The following is a 23,602-nucleotide window of genomic DNA, read 5'->3' as shown; positions in this document are numbered from 1 at the left end:
GAGAGCATCAGGAAGAGGAGTTCTCCCTCTTGTGGAGTCAAATGTGATTCAACTGGCAATTTACATTCTGCTTCCATGATCACCCAGTCTCAGAGACAGACAGGACCTAAGTCCTAAGATAGCAAGAGAAAGATGGATGTAATTCGCAGGATTCCTCATATGATGACACAATATGGGCAAGAGGAAGGTCTAATCAGAAATAAGGTAATATCACTATGAAGACCATATTTTGACCTGAATACACACTGTGCATTGCAATAGTTCTGAAATTCTTTCACAAATCAGACATCTGGTTCAGCAGCTTGTCCTTTAAGTTATGACCATCACTATCAAATTTGTCTTTCTTCTATTTCTAAATTACTCTTCGCACTTCTACATAGAGGAAAGATTGATTGGTTTTAAACTAGTACATGCTCTTTGCCTTTTTCTTTTTTTCCCCCCTCTGGTCTCTGCATGTAGGTAGAATGTTCTGAAACATCACCAAGCAGGTTTTCTTCCAGTGTAAATTCTTTTTGCCCTCCCTCCCTCCTGTAGGTGTAGCTAGTAAGAGGCTGAGACGAGATGTGGAACAGGAGCTCTTCAAAATGCAATTTATTGTATCCAAGATGTTACAACAGTCCAGGGTCATGGGTGACAGAGCCTGAGCCTACAGCTGTCAGCTCCAGCTGTAGACAAGCCTGAACACCCTTTAGTTATGGTTACAATGCATTATATACTTTGCTGAGCATCTTAATACATAAGAACCAATCTATACCTTTACTATTACCTATAGCCTATAGATAACTACTATCATTACCATATTATGGTTAATACCATCCAATCACATTAGTTAATATGTTACAGTTTAAGGTTAAAATTGTTTTTCATTTTTTCTTGCAGTGGAAAATTCTTAGACCTTTTTTCTACTGGCCACATTGACATGTCTTGTTTGCCTGTGCTATCTTTCTGCTTGGTAAAAGCATCCTTTTGGTCGTGGCCAGCTTATCCTTTGCTCTAAGTCATAAAATCTCTCTCAAGCTCGACATAATTCTTAGTTGTCAAGTAAGACTGGATCAGCAAACCTCAATTTAGACATCTATTATTCTTCTATATCAAAACTTGCTGCCACCTCTATTTTATTCTCAGATTCTACATTCAGAGACCTTTCTGCCAAGCATACATATCTGTGAAACTTGTCAAACTTTCATCCTTGACAACATCTTCCCCATTCTGATGAACAACAAAGATGCTAGAAACTGTCTTATGCATCATTCTCTGCACACATTGAAGTGCACAGGGTACCACTACCATAATTACAATTATCACCACTAAGAGAATCAAGCCTACTTTAAAAGTTCTTTCAGCCAAGGTGCAATTCTCCAACCATCAAACAAACTGTCTAGCCAAGATATTTTGTCTGTTGTAATTTGGTTAGCTAAATATGTTAATTTTTGCAGCTGTTTATGAATAGAAGTAGATTTATCAGACAAGTTCATATAACACAATCCTTCAGAATCTTCACAGCAATGTCCATGTCCTAGTAAGAGAAAGGCAATAGCAGCTCGGTTTTGTAAAGTGGCATGTCTGACTGCCTCTTCATCTGTCAGCAAATCACTAATCATAGCAGAGGTGGCATTTAATTCTTTACTGAGTCAACACCCTAATTTGTTTTAACTGTTTCAGTTTAACTGAAGCTGAGGCAAAAATAATGCTTATAACAATTGATATCCAGAGTTCCAAGGGTGAAAATCACTATCCCAGTTGCCCTCATAATGATGCCCCAAGGAAGATCTTATTTTTCTATTTTTCTTTTTGATTGCTTTTTTGACACTGGGAGCAATTACTGTAAGTTGTCCCAGGGCACAAGGGCCACTGTCTAGTTTTGAAGGAATACCTTGCCAAGCCCTGTCTCCACAGATGAGCCAAATTCCTTAGGAAATCAAATTGGAAGCCTGTTAAAATGATCTGTGTGACATTCATGATATGGGAAAAGCTTAGTTTGGCAACACCAAGAAGTCATATTACTATAAACTGGGTGATAAGGAATAACATGACTAGGTTAAAAGGTTCTGGAAAGAGCGGAAATGCTCTTTACCATTGCTGCCAATACAACAATCTGAGAAGAAACTTCGACTTTTTGAGCATCTTGTTCCCAGGATTTAGTATTTTTATTTTGCCATGTAATTACTGCTTTGTGTGCTTGTCCTGACGCATCAGTGAAGAGAGTAACTGCATCTAAAGGTTCTTCACTGATCAGGGGTTTCTCTTTGTAGCATAATTGAGCTTTGATCAATTTGTGTGCTGGATAATGAAAGGAGCAAATACCTGGAAAATCTAACAAGGCATATAGCAAATTTTCTGACTTTTGCATGGCCCAATCAAGATAGGATTTAATTATAGGTAAATAGATGACTTCAAATTTGCAACCTGCTATAGAAAGAAGCCTTGCTCTGCCTTTGATTATGATTTGAGAAATCATCTCTAAAGATGTAAAGATTATCTTTGGTGACCTGTAAAAAAGAAAAACCCATTCAATTATCAACAAAGGATCATTTTGAGAGGAGTTCCATTAAAAGATGAGGCCATACAGTCTCAGCGTTTCTCCTAAAACTTTAAGGAAAAAAGGTTTATCTGGAACATAGCAGTCTGCTTGTCTATTTTGCAGAGCATCAGTGATTTTCTCTAAAGCCTTGCAAGCTTCAGGCATAAGAGATCTGGGGCATGATTTGTTGGGTCCCTCAGTGCTTCTTGCTGGCTGTGGTAACCGAGTTAAAAGATCTCCTCCAGTCACGGGGGAATCCCTGGGATTATTTAGAAACAAATCTGGTTGTTTTTAGGGGTTTATTGGTGTTGGATGTAAGATATCCCCCTCATCCTCCGAGGCAGAGTAACTTTTAGTTTGGTCTACTTCTCTTACTGCAGCCGCAGTTGCTGTTTTCTTCCTCTTCTTCCTCCTCCTCCTCCTCCCTTTCGTGGCTGGAGAGGTGGTGCAGAGGGAAGTGGCGGGGAGGGTTCAGGTGGAATGGTGGGGAAAGGGCACTGCAGCGGGGGTTTCCCAGCAAAGACTTCTACAAGCACGTGGCAAGCGGGGAGTAAATCTGCTGCTGTTCTGTCGAGGTGAGAAATAACATTATATAATTTGGCCCCCATGGAGTCCCAAAAGTCTCTGTTAAAGACAGCTGTAGAATCGGCATTTGGGAAGTTGGTCTCAGTCCATGGTAGAAGATTTTTAAGCTCTTGTTTTGGTAATTTACTTGGACTGGATTTAATTAAAGATTTTCAATGCTGATGCACATCTCTCCGATTGGCAGACACATTCTGGCCCATTGATTCCCCAGTGCTCACTGCTGTCCTTGCAGCAGGTGCTGTATGTTGAGGCTTGGATCCAGGCACTGTCCAGCCACAACACCTGTCTGGGCCCTGGTCACCTCCCTTTCAGGTGCCTGTTTGTCCTTGCAGGCACTTCCTTCTGAGTTCACCAGGAGATCTCTTACTGCTAAAAGTCCGAGTTCACCTACTAAAATGTGGGCACCATTAGTAAAAGCCTGCGGCGAGAGATGCAGGACTCCAGATGGCTCTTCAAAATGCTGTTTATTGTATAGGAGATTTTAAAGCAGTCTTGGGTTGTGGGTGACAGAGCCACACCTACAGCTGTCAGCTTCAGCTATAGACAAGCCTGAACACCCTTTAGTTTTGGTTACAATACATTATATATTTTTCTTTGCTGAGCAATTTAATACATAACCTTTGCTATTACCTATAGCCTATGATAACTGCTATCATTACCATATTATGATCAATACTATCCAATCATATGAGTTAGTATGTTACAGTTTAAGCTTAAAGTTGTTTTTCAGTTTCCTTGCAGCAGAAAATTCTTAGACCTTTTTTTTACTGGCCACATTGGCATGCTTGTTCACCTGTGGTATCTTTCTCCTTTTCCTAAGACCTATTTCTGCTTGGTAAAAACATATTTTTGTTTATGGTCAACATGTCCTTTGCTCTAGTCATACAACACCCTTCCAACTCCACTTAACCTTTGCTTTCTTAGTTGTCCAGTAACTACTGGCTCAGCAATTGTCAATTTAGACATCTATTCTTCTTCTATATCAAAACTTGCTTTCATCTCTATTTCACTCTCAATTGAAGAAATTCAAAGAGCTTTATGCAAAGCATACATATCTGTGAAACTTGTCAGACTTTCATCCTTTCCAACCAAGTGCTTTATAGTTTCCATATGTTACATGATAACTCACTATTAACAAACAGAATTTTAAAAGGAAATCCTGGAAAACAGAGTGTTTTATAAAACCATCACAACTTAACTGACATCAAACTGATGCACAGTACAGTGGTTAGTGCTCTAGGATGACTGCACATATGGGGAGAACTTGAGATGATAAAAATTGTTCCAGATAGGAGATGTCAAGGCACAATTCTCAATGCTGAGGCAACTCTATTTACTCTTAGCTGTTGTGGGTTCCACGTCTATGTCCAGGTCTGACAGAGCACAGTAGAAGAGCATCTGAACATACTTCGTTGTTGTAGCTGTATTGGCAAAAATGTGTGACAGAACTTTAAGTATATCTTAGACATACATTTGAATTTTGAGGATTTGAAAACACTACGCAGATATTAGGAAAATCTTGAAACACCTTAATCAGTACAATTAAGCATATGTTATAAATAGCTAAAGGCAAAAGAAGCCAATAATTAAACTGAAATTTTTGTTTAATCAGATTTTCATCAACACTTTCATTGCACTGATAGCTGAATTCAAAGTATAATAAATAAAAATATTAAAGATTTGCTTTTCAAGACCACCTGAATTTGAGGACTGGCAACTACCCTCCAAGCCAATAATTAATTATTTCATTGTTTCTGAAAATCTGTGAACTCCCCTGATTTGGATTGTTCCTTTCCTTGGATGGAAAGTGAAGCAAAGATGTTTTGGTATTTCTGCCTTCCAGGGTATTAAAAAGATTAGGTTTAGTATTTTACAATCCTACATGGCTTTTGTTGGGCCTGCATAGTTATGACTAGATTGAGTCATAGTTATGACTAGTCCTACATATTGGACTGTTTTGTACAGGTAAGCATGGTTTTGTTCTCAGGACCATGTGATAAAGCAGATGATCTCAGACATGCCACATACCAAAGCATAGCAAAACTTCACAGAAGTAAGGATTTTAGGGAAAATTATTCTTTCCTTCTTCTGATCAATATTTTGACATGGTGACTGGGACACAGTGTTGCTTACCAGAGAGCCAAAGTAGACATTTAGGTCGTTTTTCAACTGGCAGATAGACTCCCAAATAATATGCAGGAATGCCTGAGAGGGCAATACCAACGCCAATAAGGGAATTGATTGTGTCACTGTAGAGAGGCACTATAATCAGGAATAGTGAGCACAAGCAATATACTATAGGGAAGAAGAGGCTAAGCTGTGAAGACAAAAAAAATACAGCATTTGTTAAAAGATGTAACAAACACTATTGTAAAAATTCAGGCTTTGCAGATAAAAGTTAGACAGGTCAACAATAAAAGTATGTACTCAATCTTTTTGACTGCTAACAGTCAGCATAATTTATTAACTTCTATGTACACTGCTAAGAGCCTCTTATTTGATACACATCTGAGCATCTATTTTTTTCAGGCCTATATAAACTCAGTTCCTTTACAATTAGTAAAAGTTCAACCTTTGAAAGAGGTACTTTAAGTAATGGTACTTCAGTAATACTCTGAACCTTCAATTGCCATCTTGATGTTGTAGAACTAATGGACTGGTTTACAACCATTTTGTGTGGGCACTTAACAAATATCATATCACAAATAAGGAAAGCTGGGCCACGAAGCTGATAAGACTGGAGAACCTTCCCTATGACAGCAGGCTGAGAAAGTTGGGGCTGTTCAGCCAAGAGAAGAAAAGGTTGCATGGACACCTCATAGCAACCTTCCAGGGTCTAAAGGGGGACTACAGGGGAAGTGGAGAGGGATTCTTCATCAGGAACTGGAGAGATAGGATAAGGAATAATGAGTACAAACTGAAAGAAGAGAAATTCAGGTTAGGTATTAAGAAGAAATTCTCTACTGTGAAAGTGGTGAGACACTGAAACAGGTTACCCAGGGAAGTTGTGAATGCCCCAAATCTGGCAGTAGTTCAAGGCTAGGCTGGATAAATCCTTGAGCAACCTGGTCTAGTGGAAATTGTGCCTGCCTGTGGCAGGGATGGTTAGGACTAAGTGATCTTTAAGGTCCCTTGCAAACCTTGATATTTTATGATTCTATGAGTCTATGAAAGTTTCAAAACCCTCTTTATGAATTTATTTTTTCACTATTTTTTTTTCTGTCTCTAGTAGTGAGCCTTCTCAAGGGTCCAGGAGTTGACATTTGAATACCAACTGAAATTGGTGAGAGTTTACTGGTATAAATAATTTTCCTTATAAATACAAAAATGTAAGTTGATGAAAACCAACTGCTACATTTCAGAAAAGGAAATGGTGTATGTGGAGTTGTGGTGTTGATGTAGCTGGCAAATGCTGACAGGAATGAAACATTCTTTGTGTAAAATCTAACTGTAATCCTTAGTAGAATAAGAGGCAAAACTGCCAATAAGGCAAGATTTAATCTTTATCTTCCACATATTTTGTGGGAAAGTTTGGAAACTGAGTGTGAACATGCTTCAGGAAAATTTGGTCTGCTATGGAAAATTGGGAAGTTTTCCAGCAGGAGATGCTTAGAATATTGTATGCCTTTGTTTGAACTTTTTAAAAATTAATCAGGATGTGACACTTAAATGGAAAGGAAATGTGTTTGTAAAAATGATGCAGGAGTTTAGGAAGAGAGATTGACAAAGAAGAAATATTTGGGGGGTGTTAATTTATAATTCTCTTGATTTTTACTGCATCACTGCGGAGCCAAAATGCAGGTTATGGAGCCAACAAACAGGAGCCAGGGCATGGTTTTGTGTGCCTGCTGTGTGTTTCCATCCTTGCTTCCTGGACAATCACTGGATTAAAACTCGAAACAGGTTTTAGGCACACTTTGTTTCTGTGCAGTCTCCCTTGTCTAACTGATAGTCAAATGCTCTTCTAAGTCAACCATTAAACTTGCATTTTACTGTCTATGACCACTACGCAGTGGGGGGAACATTCAAAATATATTTGATTATTTAAGCTAACTTCTGTGTGGGCAGAACTGTGGACATTTATGGGCTTTGCAGGGATTTTACTGTGTTTGTTAAATCATATAGGTTTTATCAGAGTGTTAACCTCTCTGGAGCCTCCATCACCAGCTCTACTGAGGTCTGCTATTCTTTCAGGATGGGCTAAAAACCCCAGACATTTATTTATTCCTTATTTGTTTTGAAACAAAAATTATTATAAGTCTGAATAAAAGAAGAATAAATGGTGTATATAATTTCAATCTCACAGCAAAGCTACCAGAACAGATGTTCTTGTGGGTTCTAATGGGTTTTGCTCCTTCATCTTGTATTTTGAAAGAATTTCTATGGCTAATAAATAATCTATAACATTAACTGGTACCGTTATGGTTGTGATATTAAAGGTCATAAAAACACATGCATTATCTGGCTTTTAGAGCTTTCTTCCTGTCTTTTTTACTTACTTTAACAGGCCGTGGTCTATGCGGCTGAGTATATCTCAGATATATTAGTCCTGCAATAGACAGACCCACAAAGAGCCAGTAGTTGAAGCAGTAGTAATTAATAAGGAGGAAAACATCTTCCACAAGGAGATAAAGCAAAGTCATTAAGCCCTAGAGATAATAAAAAACAAAGACCTTTTAATGTGAAAATAAAGACAGAGTAAAATTATAAACTGGCCTGTTTCCAACCTATTTGTATTAGGATATCGGCCCACTCATAAATTGATACCATTAGAGTAAATTCTGTGCCCTAGGGATTCAATGTTTATTTTAACAGATGAGCAGAAAAAACTTCCACTTTCCACATGATAATGTGAATGGTGGTATATTAAGAGAGTATAAATCAACTTGCTAGTGCAAACAGAGCCCCTATGAGAAGAATCTTCATAATGAGATTATAATTTTTAGTAAATTATTTGACGTCAAACAGGATGAGTATGATAATCTGTTCATAAATTATATGTAACACAGGGCAATGGCAGACACCAAATAAAATGCATGCAAATACATGGATTATTTATGAAAAGAATTTCCAGTAATTCCATAACTTACGGTTCCACAATTTTGTGTCACAATATCTCACTTGTATGGTGACAGGAGAAAAAAAAGTCAACAGGGCTTCCAATGGTAGAAATTTAATTTTAAGAGCTTTGTCACTCCCGTTATAACTACAGTTGTAGAACAGCAGCCTGTGGCAGGGTCAAAGAGGTGTCCCTGACATATTCTCCTCCAGTGACACTTTAACAGCTCACATTAAAGACTGAAAAGGTCTTGTCTATACCATTACATCTTCAGCCATTCTCTGATTTCTCAGCAATGCTATTGTACTTCTCATTAATATTGTTTGGAGAGCATATGAACGAATCAAGCCATTCTCTTTCCACTGGGAAAAACCCCTCTATCAGACAAAATAACACCACTCCCACCCCCTCAATGAATTTTAGAAGTTGTGGGCATATGTAGAAGATGTCTCCAGGGCAAGAGAAGTCTGTGAGAAGTCCAGGGCAGAGCAGGGATGTTTCACCCGAGGCCCAAACCCCACCTGCCCAGCCAGGCACTCACGTTGAACAGGAGAGCAGGGACTGGTGTGAAGCACTTCACGTGAATCAAGCTCAGACTGACAGGGAGGTGGCCTTCCCTGGCTCCAACATAGAAAAGCCTAAAAAAAGACTAAGGAAACTCAACCATAGGAATAGCTTTTTGCTTCCTGATAAAGGAAAGAAATAATTCTTTTATTACTCTGTTGTAAGTGCTGCTCTCTTCTTAAGTGGCTTTAGTTTATCAAATGGTGCTGATCATGAGAAGACATCTGGTTGTAGCAATACCTCCATTATAAATGTGGTATTGACTTGACATGGCAAAAATTACCAAACAGTAGTAAAGAATGCAGACTAATGATTCCTTTTCAATTATTTAAATTAAATCTTCTATTTCATACCGAGATGCTGCAATAATTGATGAGTTTAAGCCACTATAGCAAGACATGGCCACTGCTATAGGAATTATCCACTTGGCATGACTAAGGGTTTCACCTCCAAATGTCTGTAACAAAAAAAAAAAATAATGGTGAGGCCCATTACATTAGGCATATGGGTAATTCTGAGAAACTCTCATGAAAACACATTATCCTAAATGTAGTATCATAGCCCATGCTTTTTGATGACACCCAGTAATGGCTTAGGAAAATAGAATTTGGAAAAGCTGATCAGCATCAAAATAAAATTGGCAGACACATATAAATATATATTTCAAAAACCCCCTAAGCCTAGTATTCTGACAAATCCCCACTGTAGTAATCTATGAATTATCATTTTATTTCTGTATAAAATATTGATAAGATTTTAAAAAAACATTTCAGTGCACACTTCTGCACTGAAAATATTGCTGTGGTTGTGCAGTGTTAAACATTATGTACTGTACATTAGAATGATAACAAAAAACCTGGTTCTCCAACCACCCAGACTTTCTATAGCCCCTTGGTCCTGCTCCTGGCAAAAACATCTTTCCTATGATGTAGTGTTAAGAGCAGGATTTAAAGAGTATACAAGACATTTTTTCAAGAGCATTTTTAGTGGATATATTCTTGATATGCACCTTCTAATATACTGGTACTGTAACATGAAAAAAATGTTTCAAGCAGCCTTCAGCATGACAGTATTTCAGCTGTTTGCCAAGCATGCTGCCTGAAATTTTCCTGTAGTGTCTTTTGTTTTGGTTATGCTCCACAACTTACCACAGCCACCGCATCACTTGTGAGGAGAGCTGACATGTCCAACACTACATAGTATGCTATGTTAGTCAATAAGTAAATGATAGCTACAATAGGCATTGAAATTGCAATAGAAAGAGGTAGGTTCCTGCAAAAGGAAAATGGAAAAATTATTCCATGTTATTTAAATGAGAAATACTTAAATAGAAGATTGTTCCCAGATCCAAGTGTTTGTGAATGTTTCTACCTCCATCATGTCTTGTAATCCATCATTTGGGAGTCATGGGGTTATAAAACAACACACAGCCATGCATGAAACAATTCCATAAAAAGCTTAGTTTGGTGTTTGTGTGTCTGTCACAGGTTTAAAAAAGAAACCTTAAAACATTCACACATGTAAATTTAATACACTGTCTGTTATATGCAGCAATCTAAGAGAGCTCTGAAACAATGATATTTAAGTGCAGACTTAGGTATTTTCCTGATTGTGGTATTTTTTTTCCTGACTCAAAACCTATGCATGTCCCAAGACAAGATCAACTATTCAGCTTGAGTGGTTGACCCAACTCCCACAGGGCTGACATCCCTACAGAGGGGAGGAGATGATATTTGCCCATAAACAGTAATACACACATCATAAAAGCCATAAATCTGACACAGTCTTACTCTACTGGGGGCAAAAAATATCTTGAAAAAATAATTCTGCCTAACTGAAAAGAAGCAGGGAATTTTAGAGGGCTAGATGCACCTTTGCTTTTCCTTGCTTTCAACAGGGATTTGTTCTTCTTCTTTAAAAATTGCAGTCTGAAGTGTAAGACGTAAAATACATATATACAGGTAAATTATTCATTAGTGTGATATAAATGAGCATGATGATCAGAAAGAGTTCTCCTACTTACTCCTTCATTTGAAGAGAATAGAAAATAATTTGACTAATCAGAAACAAATACAGAGTGGCTTGTCCTGAATCACCTGTCAGTGGTTCAAAGGAAAAGCCTGTGTTTACCTCTGAGGATTCTGCATTTCCTCGGTGACATAGTTGAGCGTGTCCCATCCTGAGTAGGAGAAGAGGGCAGAGTAGAGAGCCAGGGCGATCATCCCTGGGTTTGTTGCTGAGCCCTCAAACGGAGCTCTCAGGTTTTCAGTTTCCCCTGTACAAATGGCAGGTGCCAACTGACTGTTATATCTCAAGGATTGCAACTTAGAAGGGCATTACACCCGAAGTGTCAGCTAGCAAAAGGGAAATAACACCCCACTGTATCCAGGTTTCATTACTTTATCTAAAACTACACAACTTACATTTTTAATTAACAAACAAGAGAGTTTCAGCCAGATGTTCTCTTAGCTGCACTTGAGAAAGCATTATTGAAAAAGAAAACATTTTCATGTGTTTGTTATTTGGATGTGACTGTTGCAATTCTACCAAAATTCACGGAGTCCTCTCCTGACATTACTACTGACCCAACCGAAGGAGAGAGCCATGCCAAGGGCATGCAGTACCCTGTCAGCCAGGATGAGGCACTTGGCAAACCCAGTTTCAATTCCTGAATCTGTCTCGTATTTCTTCTTAACAACTGTGCTTTTATTTTCACCAGATGAATTCGTGGCCACTAGAGGGGGACCTCCTTCAGTTTTCAGTGGGATGCTCTGACCCACAAGGGTGTTCCCAAAACGAAGAGATGAGATTAAAAATCTTTCATTTCAAAATTCTGCTTTAGCTAAGCCCCATCGGTTGAGATGACAAGCTGCAGAATGCTGCAAAATAGGCCAAATGTTAGTGAAACTGCATAAGCCTTCACTGCAATGCTGGAAAGGGGAAGAAAGACCTTACTGAGACTGCAGAAGGAAAGTCTACTATCTAATGAAAATGGAAGTGGGTTAAGTATTAAGAGAAGACAGAAACATGCTGAAACCTCAGTTAGGAAAGAAAGTCATGTCTTTTTTTGTAAAATGAAAGCACTGATTCAACTAAGGAGTTTATAGATACTACAAAAGCAATTCAGTCATCGAAGAACAGGGGACTGTTTGAACCAAAGAAAAGAAGCTATGAGATGTACGCATACTTTGGAGAAGAAAATGGTTGGAAAATTAAAGAAAGAAAAAATCCAAAATGTTCAAGAAAAGTGTGGTTGTTTTTGTGGTGGTTTTTTTTTTTTGTTTGTTTGTTTTGTTTTTTGGGTTTTTTTTTTGCAAAGACAGCTCATATTCAAAATCAGATATATTTACAGTCCTTTAACACAAGAAGTGTATCCAAGCACATGGAATATGGCAGGGCTAAAACATCATAACTGTTATTTTCATTAAAACAGCTGCTGAGTTTAAAAGGGTCATTGACCTGATGACAGCTTCCTCCAGAAATCTACATCATTCCTCCTCCCAGTCTTTCCTGTATTTAAGTGCTCAGTTCTGCTTAAACAAAGCAGAGATGAGACCTTTACTACCAGTGAAAGCTCTCAGCATTTTCTGTGCCTCACCACAAAGTTCCCTCTATGCTTCAACCCTCCCTGAGCCCACAGAGCAAAGCAGAGGAAACAAAATGGGCACTGTGTGGGACCAGAGGGAGCAGCCCCTGGATGCAGCAGCACCAGTGAGCAGGAGGGGAGGCAATTTTGAAGGAGACAATTGAAAGCAAGGGCAGTACTGCCACAGAGGTGACATCACAGAAGCACACTTTTGCAAAACTGCAGCAGTTTTATGAGGGGAACTACTCCTTCATGCAACTGTGACCCTTAAGCAATGCTTCTTCTCTGAATCTTCACGTCAGTGCCCTTAGGGCTGGGTTTGGTTGTCCAGGGTTCTTTAGACTTCAACCAGCTGGTGAAAACTGACATGCAGAGGCAATGGCTAAACAAGAACGCTTTCCTAAAGTCTAATGTAGATTTACAGTGTAACAGCTGATGCAACTGCGGCCAGGGAAAGGAGGAGGCCAGCAAACATGGAAAAGAAAGCATGCTTGTTAGGTTTTATAAGCGAATTTAGCAGGAGAAAAATAAAATTCCTAAATTGAAGAGGGGAAACTCACAATGCAAGAAAGATAAAATGGTTATGCAATTTAAGACTTTCAAAGGAAATGAAAATGTAAAAACATTAGTAATCTAGTTCTAGCAGCAGATCTAGAACTAGAGGAGAATTCACTGTACCAGAGGCCCAAATTAATCAAATCAAATCTGTTGCTATAAGCAAAGCTCTGAGGTAGCACCAGAATAAACTGCTCTCCAGCTTTGCAGTGTGTTCAGCTCAGTTCAGTCCAGTTACTGCTGATGGGGAGCTGGCTCATCTGCCCTGTGATGCCTTACAGTAACACCATGCCACAGTGATTCACAGAACTGCACTGTTACAGTCTCCTCCTCTGTTTCTAGGAACAAACGTGCCCTCCCACAAATCCCAGCTATGATTTACCCTCTCTGGTCCTCCTGTGGGCAGGGTGCTGTGGCTGGGGGGTGGTGCCAGTGGGGTGAGGTGGGGGGAGAATGGTGGTGGGGGGAACTCTGAGGAGCAATGCAATTTCTGTCTCCCTGTCCTGTTATAGGACAGGTAGTAATGCACGAGTCAGACACCGAGGCTGACTTTAACTAGTCAGCAGTAAAGTGATGTTAATTCAGCTGCTATTTGCTATTCACACCAAGCAGCACAGGACTTGTGCCTGAATAATCAACCCCCTATTTCTTAACCAGCCATAAAATAAATCTGATCTTACTATGGCAGACTTTATGGGTTTTTTTCCAGAATAAACAATATTTCACATGTAAGTCTTAAAGATCTCCATACATGGATTTTGAAACTCATATATGATTCCTTTAATAGAATTTAGGTAAATGAAAATTATTCTTACCTTTGCCAATTTTGTAAAGGCCAACAGATATCACCAAGATAAGAGCCATGACTTTTGCATATGTGAAAACATCTTGTACACGGGTGCCCCACTTTACATTAACACAGTTAATAAATGTTAAGGAACCTGCAGAGAAAAAGAATATGCATGAAAGGAGAACTGGATGTTTAACATCACTTAAGTCATATTTCAAACCCATCTATCCAGATACAACTACTCTTTCAAGGTGTAAAACTAAATCAAATTTCACCACTTCAGGATCATCCAGATTTATTAAAATGAAACACCTGGTTTAAAATTTACACAATGGTATTCTGAAGAATACTGCTTTCATGACACTAGGTAAGACAAAACACATAAATTTTTAAAAGTTAGGACTAGCTTTTTTTAAATAATATTTAAATTTTATTAAACTCAACAAGAGCTGTTTACATGCAAATGATAGTATTTCTTTATATCCTGTATATCAAAAATTTCTTCAAGCTGAGTTAAGCTCTAGTTTTGGTACAGAATAAGGACAGCTACTCCACAAAAACAGTTTGCAGGCTGTGAGAAGATACTGAACTGAGCTGGGCCAGCATGCTGTTACTCTGTGCTCGTGGCTTAGAAGTTGTGTCATTCACATTTTGGCCCTGAGTCTGAAAATTGCATAGCACTTACAGAATCCTCTCAAGTCCCAGTTTTGACAGAATCTAACAAAAATTCCAAACTAGTTGGTTGCAGAGAGTGGGTAGGATCAAACAGTTTTCCTTTCCTCCTTTTGCCATCTTCTGCAGTCAGGTTTGTCCCTCAGCTGGCAGCAGGTGCAGCCAGGGCTGTGCCATGTGCCCATGTGCTCTCACTCTAGCACACAATGGCAACACAGGCAACTTCTCCCTCTTGAAATCCCATGATTCAAAACAGAGATAGATGAGGAGAGGTAATGGTGTGCATTGGTACCAGGTATGAAGCCCAGATGATGGAGAAGAGAGCAAAACAAATGTGGCATGGTCACCTGTGGCATGGATCAAAGTGGGCTACTTCTTATCTAGAAGTCTTGTTGGGCTTTGCTTCTGTTTCCTTGACCTGCCTGTAATCTATACTTCAGTTTTGAAAGAAAGAAAATGGGTTTTGTAATGCTCAAAAAGAAAATAATTTAGAAATCATTCTATATAGTAAGGGCACCAGCATGCAACCACACATGTTCAAAGAACTTCTCTTCATTTTCATAAATTAATCTCTGGATGTGACAGTGTCCTATCAGCCAGTTAGGCCAGTGAACCATAGACATGCATGTACCTTTAATCATCAGTCACAATTTCTCTCTGCCAAATTGTTGTAATTCTCCTCTCTTCTCTAGTAATACCAGCTCCAAACATAATACATCTGAATAAAAGATTATTAGTTCTTAATAACATGTTTTTGATACGTAATCATTATTTTTCTAATAATTGCATTCACAGAATAATTGCATTCACAGAATGCAAAGAAATAGAAATTTACAAAAAACCTTCTCTGACCACATGTAATTACAGTTCTTAACTTCTAATAACCACTACTTACATATACATGCAGCTGCAATCAACCTGACTGCGTCATACGGCGGCTCACAGTGGGGAAAAATTGGCTGAACAATATAGTTAGCAAATGTGATTGCTATCACTGCCTGAGTTGTTGGTTCTATAATTAGCAAGGAAGACCAGAGTCTGATGAAGGCCACAAAGGCCCCAAATGCCTCCAGAATGTAGGCATAACTGCCTCCAGATTTCATGATGGATGTTCCCAGTTCAACGTAACACAAAGCTCCAAACAGGGAAAAAATCCCACCAAGAGCCCAGATGATCAGTGAGAGTCCATAAGAAGCACTATACATTAAAACACCTCGGGGTGATACAAATATGCCAGAGCCAATCATGTTGCCTACAATTAAAGAAACTCCATTTAGCAATGTGATTTCTTTTTTCATCTGCATTTTTTCACTTGTTTCTGCCATATTGTCCATTTCAGCTTTTGCATTCTCAGTTCTGGACTTCTTATTGCAGCACATTTGCCAAGGGGTTGGCATCTTCAAATCACATTACCTGAAAACAAGAGGAGAGATTATCTTTTGTAATGCATGTGGCATCAGAGTACATGGATAAGATAATTAACACAAAAGGCATAAATGATACAAAGAACAACTATTTTGCCTGATTTTATCTTGCAGTTCAGGAACAGCACACTAGTGAATTTTCTTAACTTCCATGGTTGCATATCTTTTTAATACATAAATATGAGACCACTGTCTTTGGTTACAGATTCTGAAGGTTTTGCTAACTCTCAGTTCACTATTATTATTTGTCTTGAATTGTAATTCTACGTTATGTTATTGAAAATATTTTAAGAAAGAAGGAGACACTGTATACCCGGAAACATTCTAATACAACTGGAGTATCTTCTGCAAGAATACCTCTTTCTAAAATTTTTTCTTATCCCAGAAAGAATTTTAATTTCATGATTATTTGTTTAATCAAATGACATTCACTTGAAAACTGTTCTGCTGGGGAACACCAGAGAAAAGACAGAAAAAGAGGCTCAAAACCTCTAATCTCACAAGATAAATGTTAATATGAGGGGGAAGAAACGCCTTTTACTGCTGTTAGTGATGAGATTGCTGCTGCAGTGAATAATGCAGCTTGGTTAGCTATTAACCTCACTTAACTCAGGAGAAACGACTAACATTCACAGGGATTGGGTCTGGAACATTCTGTCCCTGGAACGCTTCTGTGTAAGAGAGTCCAACAAAACATGCCTGTAAAAGCATCTCCCTCTGGTGCTTGCAGGACAAGATCCAAGTGTGCTGGGAGCTGGGAAGCACAACCTGCCTGCTCAGCTCCATGGATCAGTCTGCCTTGTGCACACGTGCACAGCTCTGGGGCTGAGGTCCTGGGGATGAGGAACCCAGGGGTGCAGTGACTGCCTCAGTTCTGGGGTCCTGCTGATGTATAAGGGTGCTTAGACCAATGGCTAAGTTTTGGTATCTGTCTCAGAAGACATTTGTTTCTCCTTCCCTTCTCCCCTCCACACACACTCTAAAGCACTTCTGAGGATAATTTCCTCAAAATCCTATGACGTAGATCCAAGTTTCCTGAGCAGAACAAAGCTCATCCATGTGACACTAACAAAACAAAACCCATTTGATTACAAATGTTTACTCATTACATTTACACATTACACGTGATTCATAAATTTGTGTTGTTAAAATGTGGGTCAATGGCCAGTTTAAAACAATCTGCGCTCCCCAAACTTCCTGAAAGGTTTACTTTGCTTTGTAAAGTCTGGCTGGTTTAGCAGTCCTGAATATATTACAATTCTAATTGTAATATATTGTGTTCCTTCCCAGCTTTTTTGATGCAACTCACTTTCCTAATTGATCAAATAGAGAACAAGGCCTGACAAGTACTAAAAATTAAAAGATGCCAAAATCTCTTTAAAGATTAAATGCTTTTCTCATCCCAATGGCACTTTCTCTAACCACAGGAACACTGTGGGAACACTGAAATAAAGTTAAATATTAACTCTTGTCAAAAGTTTCCAAGCATGACTGCAGTGTCCCTTTTGTGTTTTTGGCCTCCTTCACACACACTCCTGTTACTTCTCACATCAACCCTCTATGAATAAAAAACATCATCCTGTTTTGCAGGGAGAAATTTCATGTATCCAATACACCATTCATATACCTTCCTTTAAATTCCTGATGAGCCTCACCTGTTTCCTTCTGTGTGACAGAAAGGAGGAAAAAGTCACTCCCCCCACCCCAAAATACAGGCCAATATTTCCAGAACTTCCTGTCTCCATTTCTGTTCTTGATGGCTATGTGAAATATCAGCAGAAACCCCTCCCATGATGGCAGCTGTTAGGAGAGTTCATCATGATAGCAACATGCTAAAAATCTGGGCATAATTCTGTATTAATACTCCTTTTATAGCATAGCTGGTTTAAAATGATCCTATGCTTCTTATGCTTGATGTATGATTTTTAATTTTTTTTTCAGATTTTTAAATGTGAGCTCTGGCTGTGAGCTGAAATGCACAACTTTTTCAGTCAGCACAGCTCAAAGGATGTGGGAATTTAAAATTCAGCTGTTACCCAGGTGATGTTAATGTGGAGCCATGCAAGCAGTGAGCAAACCCAGGGGCTATCACTTTTCATGAAATGAAGTCTCACTGATGAGTAAGATACAGCTATTTTCCTGTAAAAAAGAATACATCAAGTAATTGGTAGGTACAGATAACTTGTGTACATGGTACCAAACCTGAACTTGGATGTCTAGTACAGATGGCCTGATAGCTAAAGGGAATTTGATCATTTAAACTGGCAATGCTACTGAAGCCTAGTAGCACTTCTACAGTCTGCAGCTTTCATGAGAGCACAAAGGTAAAGTTTAAATTATATTCTTAAGTAACACAGTGTTTTACATATTTTTGTGCTACCAAAAGTTTATTTCCAACTTCTAAAAATGTGTCACAGGAGATGTGTACGGAAGTATTTCTTCCATAAATAAGTGACTGTGGATGAAACCATTATGAAAGAAAAACAATTAGAAGAAACAGTTCAAAATTCAGTACTTTGAGACACGTCACATCAGCAAAACCTTTAGCCAGACCCTCAAATAAGTCCACAAATATGTATGACCTGAGAATCAAAGGGTAAGAAATTCAGTTTCCATGACCAAGATGTGCAACTTCACTGTAATTAATTTATATCATCTGAAAGTAGAAATTTTTGAACAAAATTTTTTAAACAGCTTCTGCCTGTCCTTTTCCACCAAGACAACAGTAGTACTTTTAGCAGCTTCGACAGTGCACTGATTTTATTCAGTGCCATCACAATGCTGAAGCAGTTACTGATTTCTTTATTCAGGATTATGTCTTTCTTAAATAAACAAGATGCACTGAGTTGTGACTAATGCTTGTTCTCAGCAAAGTTTTCATGCTATTAAGAAAATTAGTGGGATATAGGAAATAGTTTCCTATACAGATCTCCCTGTATAATAGCATAAGAATAAATATTTTGTCAAGTGTATAAAGAATTTACTGCTTTTACATTCCAGGCAATGATGAAATGAGGATATGCCCAGTGTCTGTTGTCTAACTCTTTATCTCATTTGTAGCTTCTGCTATTTTTTCCGACTGAATCTGGTCAATAGTCCTGTCCTACTGTTGTCACTATCACTTCATCCTCATGCCACCGTGTCCCCTTCCTGGGACCATCACCATTGCTTCTGCCTCGAACTGGTGTGCCAAGAAGCTTAAGCTGAGAAGCTTGAATGTACAAGAATGCTTCAATAGCTCTTCTCCATCATTTGGACATTTAGGTCACATTTTGAGGGTGCACATAATCCAAGTGAGAGAACTGGGACAACCATCAGAGCTGTAATCAGGTGATTTCTTACAGAGGTAGCCATCTCAAGTTGTAAAATCTTGTATTATTATAGATGACAAATATTTACTAGCATCTTCTAGCATTCAGAGTGGCTCCCTGGAACCAGAAAGTTTTAATTTATGCAGTAATAAAAAAGCTGAGGTTTTTTGCATTCTGCTTTAACATGATTGGGTGTTGTGATGATAAAACTTTATGGCAGCAAAATTACCAGTACAAATTAGTAACTCTTGAGTATGAAATCTGAAGAGCAAAGCAGAAAAGCTTTCTCATGCTAAGGAAGATCCTTGCTGTCTTGGTCCCACAGAGTGAGACAACCAGCAGGAGCTATTGGTTTCTGGAATCAGTGTGCCTCAGAGGCCACAGCAGGCTGCCAGCACTTGCCTCTTCCTTGTGTCAGCAAGTGAGCTCTGCTACACAACTTCAGAACCCTATTTTCATTCAGGTCTTCCATTTTCTTAAGCTCTCTCCCAATAAATGGAGGCAAATTTTCCTCTCAGGGAAAGCACAATGCCTTGAGAGCCCAGACAGCCATAATGGCCCTAAATCCTTTGTTTATCTCACAGCTGTATATGCAAGGAGCAACAGAAAGGACCTTGGAGACCATCTCCTGAGAAGTTAAAGAGGACAGTAACACCACATACAGGTAATTCTCAAAAGCTCGTTTCTTAAGCCACTTCCAAAAGTCATACACAAAAATGAAGGAAGAAGGGACACGTTGATAGTAGTTGTAAACTAGAGCTGAAATCAAAGACAGTTCTTCCATAAATTACTGTAGGGCAGGATTTTCTCAGACACCTCCCATTCTTCAGGGGTCTACATTTCAGGAGTGATTGCTTCCTTCTTAATTCACCTTTGCCAAATGATTCGGGAATGTACTTCCATAGGAACTTACAGACTTGTGAAGTCTTACAAAGAGCTTCCAGAGGCACTGAGGTGCCTCTATTTTTTAGAGCATTTAGCAATTCTCATCTTTTAATTCAAGAAATATCAGTAAATCAATAAGGTCTCAGAGATCGATTGTTGCTGCCTTCAGCAGATTCCCTTGGAAGCTGAGGGCATACTCCTATGAAAATTGTTGGAACATGCTGACCATCAGATTTACACCTCATTTCATGGTCTTTTCTTTTGGCGAATTTTGTCTACCTCCACAAAATTTCTCAATAACAAAAGTGCCACCAATGAACCAGGCAAAGTCAAACCAGCAAGAAAACGGATAAACTCCCAATATTTTCTAGTGTCAGTCAGAAAATTAGTAAGATTAAGAATAACATTTAAAATTAAAATCTAGCACATTTTAATTATGTGCGCATTAGAAATCAATGTGCATGTAGAAAGCCATTCTAAAAGTCATGAGCAATCTCTTATTTTCTCCAAATACATTCTGGGCAATTTTCTCCTGCCTGTAGAAGATTGGCCAAAAGTTAAAAAAACCCAAACATATAAATTTATATTAATAGCTATTGGAACATGAAATCAGATGAGCAAGCAGTTTTCAACATGACCAAAAATGCGAATTTCAAACTTCAAAACACTACTAATGAGTATGAGCATCAACATGTCTCAAAGGGAGTATTCATAGCAGATTGTACTGTTGGACATTTCCCAATGAGGAAAGCAAACAAAACAAGATTATGCAGTATGAGGAAACAGCATAAAATAAAATACTCTCAGAAATTATAATACTAAAAACTCAAACAACAGCAACAAAAAATCCACTTTGATCTCATCTGAAGCAAACATTTCTCACTCAATAGGAAACAAGCATATTTCCTTTTGGTTTTCAAATTCTATGTTTATAAAAACATTTAATGAATTATTGCTTCACATGCTCCAAATGCAGTGCTATGGTCACAGACTGCCTTTCCCACAGGAGGGACTTTCTCCGCCCCCAGCACTACATTCCCGCCCCAAAGCAAATCCCAGAGGAGATTTGAGAGAAAAGCTACTGTAGCCCAAATCTAAGGAAAGGAATAAAAATAAAAGCTAGCAGCTTACCAGAGGGTAGGTGAAATGCTTGCTTCCTTCAGCAGAAAGGCTGCTGGAATAGAACAGTGTCTCTCAGGCTACTGCTCTAAATAAACACCTCTGTTTCACCAGGATGGGTAAGTTAACACCCATATGAATAGCCTCTTCTCTCACTCTCCGGCTAGCCTTGCCTTACCTGCTAGTTTTATTACAGTAGCATGAATATTGAAATCAATAAGAGTGTTCAGGAAAGATCTCAGACTCTCCTGGAATGTGGTTTCTCCAAACAGCCTCAACTGAGGTCATAAGCAGGCAGAAACAGCCAACTGCTGCTCTCTATTCCTAACAAAGTTGTGATAGAAGTAAAACAAAAGGAAACTTGGGGGGAGAGGGAAATCCTTCATCCATTTGTCACTGAAACCATGAATAACTAATGCAGTCTAATTCCTTCTTGCTGATTTAGAAAGCCACAATGGAATTTTTACTAACACTACGCAAAGATGTTTATTCTGGTGGTAAAACTTGCTAAATCAGAAAGTCTTTCAGAGGGCTAGACTAGTAAAGAGTTGTAGTTAACTGAAATTCATAGGTATTATTTAACTTCAAACAACCAAATGTTTTTTTGGTTTTTTTTTCCAAATTTTCTTCTAAGTTTAATCTACACATTGTTAAATATTAATCAACCCAATTATTTTTCTTATCTTCAGAATTATAGATCTGTGTCTTTTATAATAATTTAAGACATGATGCATGAGACACAAAACAGGCTGATCTGGTGTTAAGATGTTACTTTAATTAAATAAGCTTTAAAAAAAACCCCTAGGATAAAAATAAGCAAAGAAAGAAATTATTTACCCAGTGTACTCAGTTAGTCTTCTGAAGTAATAGGTTGTCCTGTGATGTCCTGTAGCAAAGCCAGTATGGTATACAGCATAATGTCTACTGAAACAAGTAAACATCCAGAAAATAAAACCTTATTGGCAGAGAGAAAAGTTAATGAATGCAAGAGCACTAACCTGGGATTTTTGTTTTCCGTGGAGAATGATGTACTCACGTGCCAAAGGGCATCTGGAAGGAGCTGATCCAGCAGGTCAAGAGTCTTGTCACTAGAGCTGAGGCACCAGATAACACCAGTTCATCAGACTGCACCACTAATCCACACAGGAAAGTAAAATATTTGAATCCAAGCACAGGTATCCCTCCAATACGCCTCCTGAGCAGCCCAACTAGAAAAGAAGCAGGAGCATAGAATCGTGTTGCACGTTCCATTCTGTAACCCACGGTGACCAAAAGGAATAATAAAAACAACACAAATCTTTCTTTTATAAGCCAGTGCTCTTCCTGCTTCTTCATTTTAAAGTAACATCTTGTATAAACATGCTTTTTGTGATAGACTGAGACAGCTATACATTTAATGTTCACACAGAAATGGCTGTGCTTTTTGAAAACCCTATTCAAAGCAGGTTTAGGACAAATTCTTTGAATAAACAGCTTTCAAGATGTTTTATCCATGAAGGATGAGAGTTCTCTAAGTCTGTCTGCCTGAAAAGATTGCACAATTCCAGCTGTCTGCAGTGTGTGGTTACGTACATTATAAAGTAGCAAGAAGCTTTTTGGCAACAGGATCATTTTGCAGGGATGTTGTTCCTTGTTGGACAAACAGAGGCTGAGCACCATGTTCCTTACTCAGGGCCTCTGTCTTCTTAAAGTCTTTTTCTTCTGCCAGGGCAATGTTCACAAACTATAGCCTAAAGCCTAGAATGTATATTTTCAATAATGTGTAATTCCTTTCACTCTGAAATTTGAATTTGAGTTTGTCCCATTTCTGATTTGGGGCACTAAACTAGTTTTCTGATTGTGTGTTATACTGAGGGACTTTGCTATTAGACCACCTTTATATTGTCCATTTATCCTGCTCCTGAGCTAGCCTCAGCCCTTTGTTTCAAGTCTGTAGAAGTTGCATGTTGGAACATGACACCGAGTCTTTTCTTCATTAATGTCTCCCATATTTCTATTGGTCTGACCCTTATGGTTACACACTACTGGACATTTGCCATAAATTTACAGGAACAGCACATAAATCAACATTGAGCAATCATAAAGCATGCACTGTGCACAAAAAGGATTTTTCCTGAACATTTATTCTGTAAACACAAAATCTAGTTCCTTTGCCAAAGAAGATTTCATTTAATCTTGTATTTTAAGTTAGCAAGATAGATAATGTAAAGAAGTGAAAATGAATGTCTTTGTAACAAGTTTTTCTTACGCAGTTTCACAGTATTTCAGGATTTGATAAAAATGTTTGCAGTGAAGCTTCTCCTGTACCAACTTACTGTTCGCAGTAATTCTTCCGTGTGTCTTAGTTACACATAAACACACATCTCCTGATTGAACAGCAAAGTAAGGCATGCTTGCCTGAATTAACCCGTGGCATTTTCTGGTTTCTTGCCCACACTTCCATTACTGCTTAGGAAAGCTTTTCATACTCTGCACTGGGAACAAGGCTACTTGAGTTATTTCCAGAGCTCTCTTCATTCATACCATTGCCC

At 38.5% G+C, this 23,602-nt stretch overlaps 1 protein-coding gene and 1 long non-coding RNA gene across 8 annotated transcripts in view; one reads left to right on the top strand and one right to left on the bottom strand.

Annotated features, from left to right (window-relative positions):
* The window catches only part of LOC135281855 (uncharacterized), a 32,640-nt gene extending 25,032 nt beyond the window's left edge, over positions 1–7,608 (top strand). The window contains exon 4 of the long non-coding RNA XR_010348318.1: positions 6,336–7,608. This is a non-coding gene — a long non-coding RNA (uncharacterized LOC135281855). The remainder of the gene's footprint in view (positions 1–6,335) is intronic.
* Positions 577–22,247, bottom strand: LOC135281829 (Y+L amino acid transporter 2-like). Of its 7 annotated transcripts, XM_064391089.1 has the most exons (13): positions 22,108–22,245; positions 21,909–22,026; positions 21,084–21,126; positions 17,793–17,895; positions 15,228–15,745; positions 13,686–13,811; positions 10,860–11,004; positions 9,878–10,001; positions 9,083–9,186; positions 8,707–8,803; positions 7,606–7,755; positions 5,240–5,423; positions 577–4,527 (listed from the first exon to the last, which is right to left on the bottom strand). In XM_064391089.1, the coding sequence occupies exons 5-13, from the start codon at positions 15,727–15,729 to the stop codon at positions 4,436–4,438; spliced, it is 1,524 nt and encodes a 507-aa protein (XP_064247159.1). In that variant the 5' UTR covers positions 15,730–15,745; positions 17,793–17,895; positions 21,084–21,126; positions 21,909–22,026; positions 22,108–22,245; the 3' UTR covers positions 577–4,435. The 7 variants fall into 7 exon arrangements, with proteins under 7 accessions (XP_064247159.1, XP_064247154.1, XP_064247175.1 ...); XM_064391084.1 differs by lacking the exon at positions 17,793–17,895; XM_064391105.1 differs by lacking the exon at positions 17,793–17,895 and having other exon boundaries at positions 21,084–21,123.
* Between the last annotated feature and the right edge of the window lie 1,355 nt (positions 22,248–23,602).

Source organism: Passer domesticus, chromosome 1 (assembly GCF_036417665.1).
Source record: "Passer domesticus isolate bPasDom1 chromosome 1, bPasDom1.hap1, whole genome shotgun sequence".
In the NCBI taxonomy this organism is placed as follows: Eukaryota; Metazoa; Chordata; class Aves; order Passeriformes; family Passeridae; genus Passer; species Passer domesticus.
The sequence above is the reverse complement of the archived record's forward strand: the minus strand, read 5'-3'. Positions and strand labels throughout refer to the sequence as shown.

Bases quoted from the DNA above. Each gene is read 5' to 3' on its own strand.
- LOC135281829 (XM_064391075.1), bottom strand. From the start codon at position 15,729: ATGCCAACCCCTTGGCAAATGTGCTGCAATAAGAAGTCCAGAACTGAG. The intron at 9,187-9,877 runs GTAAGTTGTGGA...TTTTTGTTACAG, and splicing joins CAAGTGATGCGGTGGCTGTG to ACATTTGGAGGTGAAACCCT. The intron at 7,756-8,706 runs GTGAGTGCCTGG...TATTATCTCTAG, and splicing joins TCCCTGCTCTCCTGTTCAAC to GGCTTAATGACTTTGCTTTA.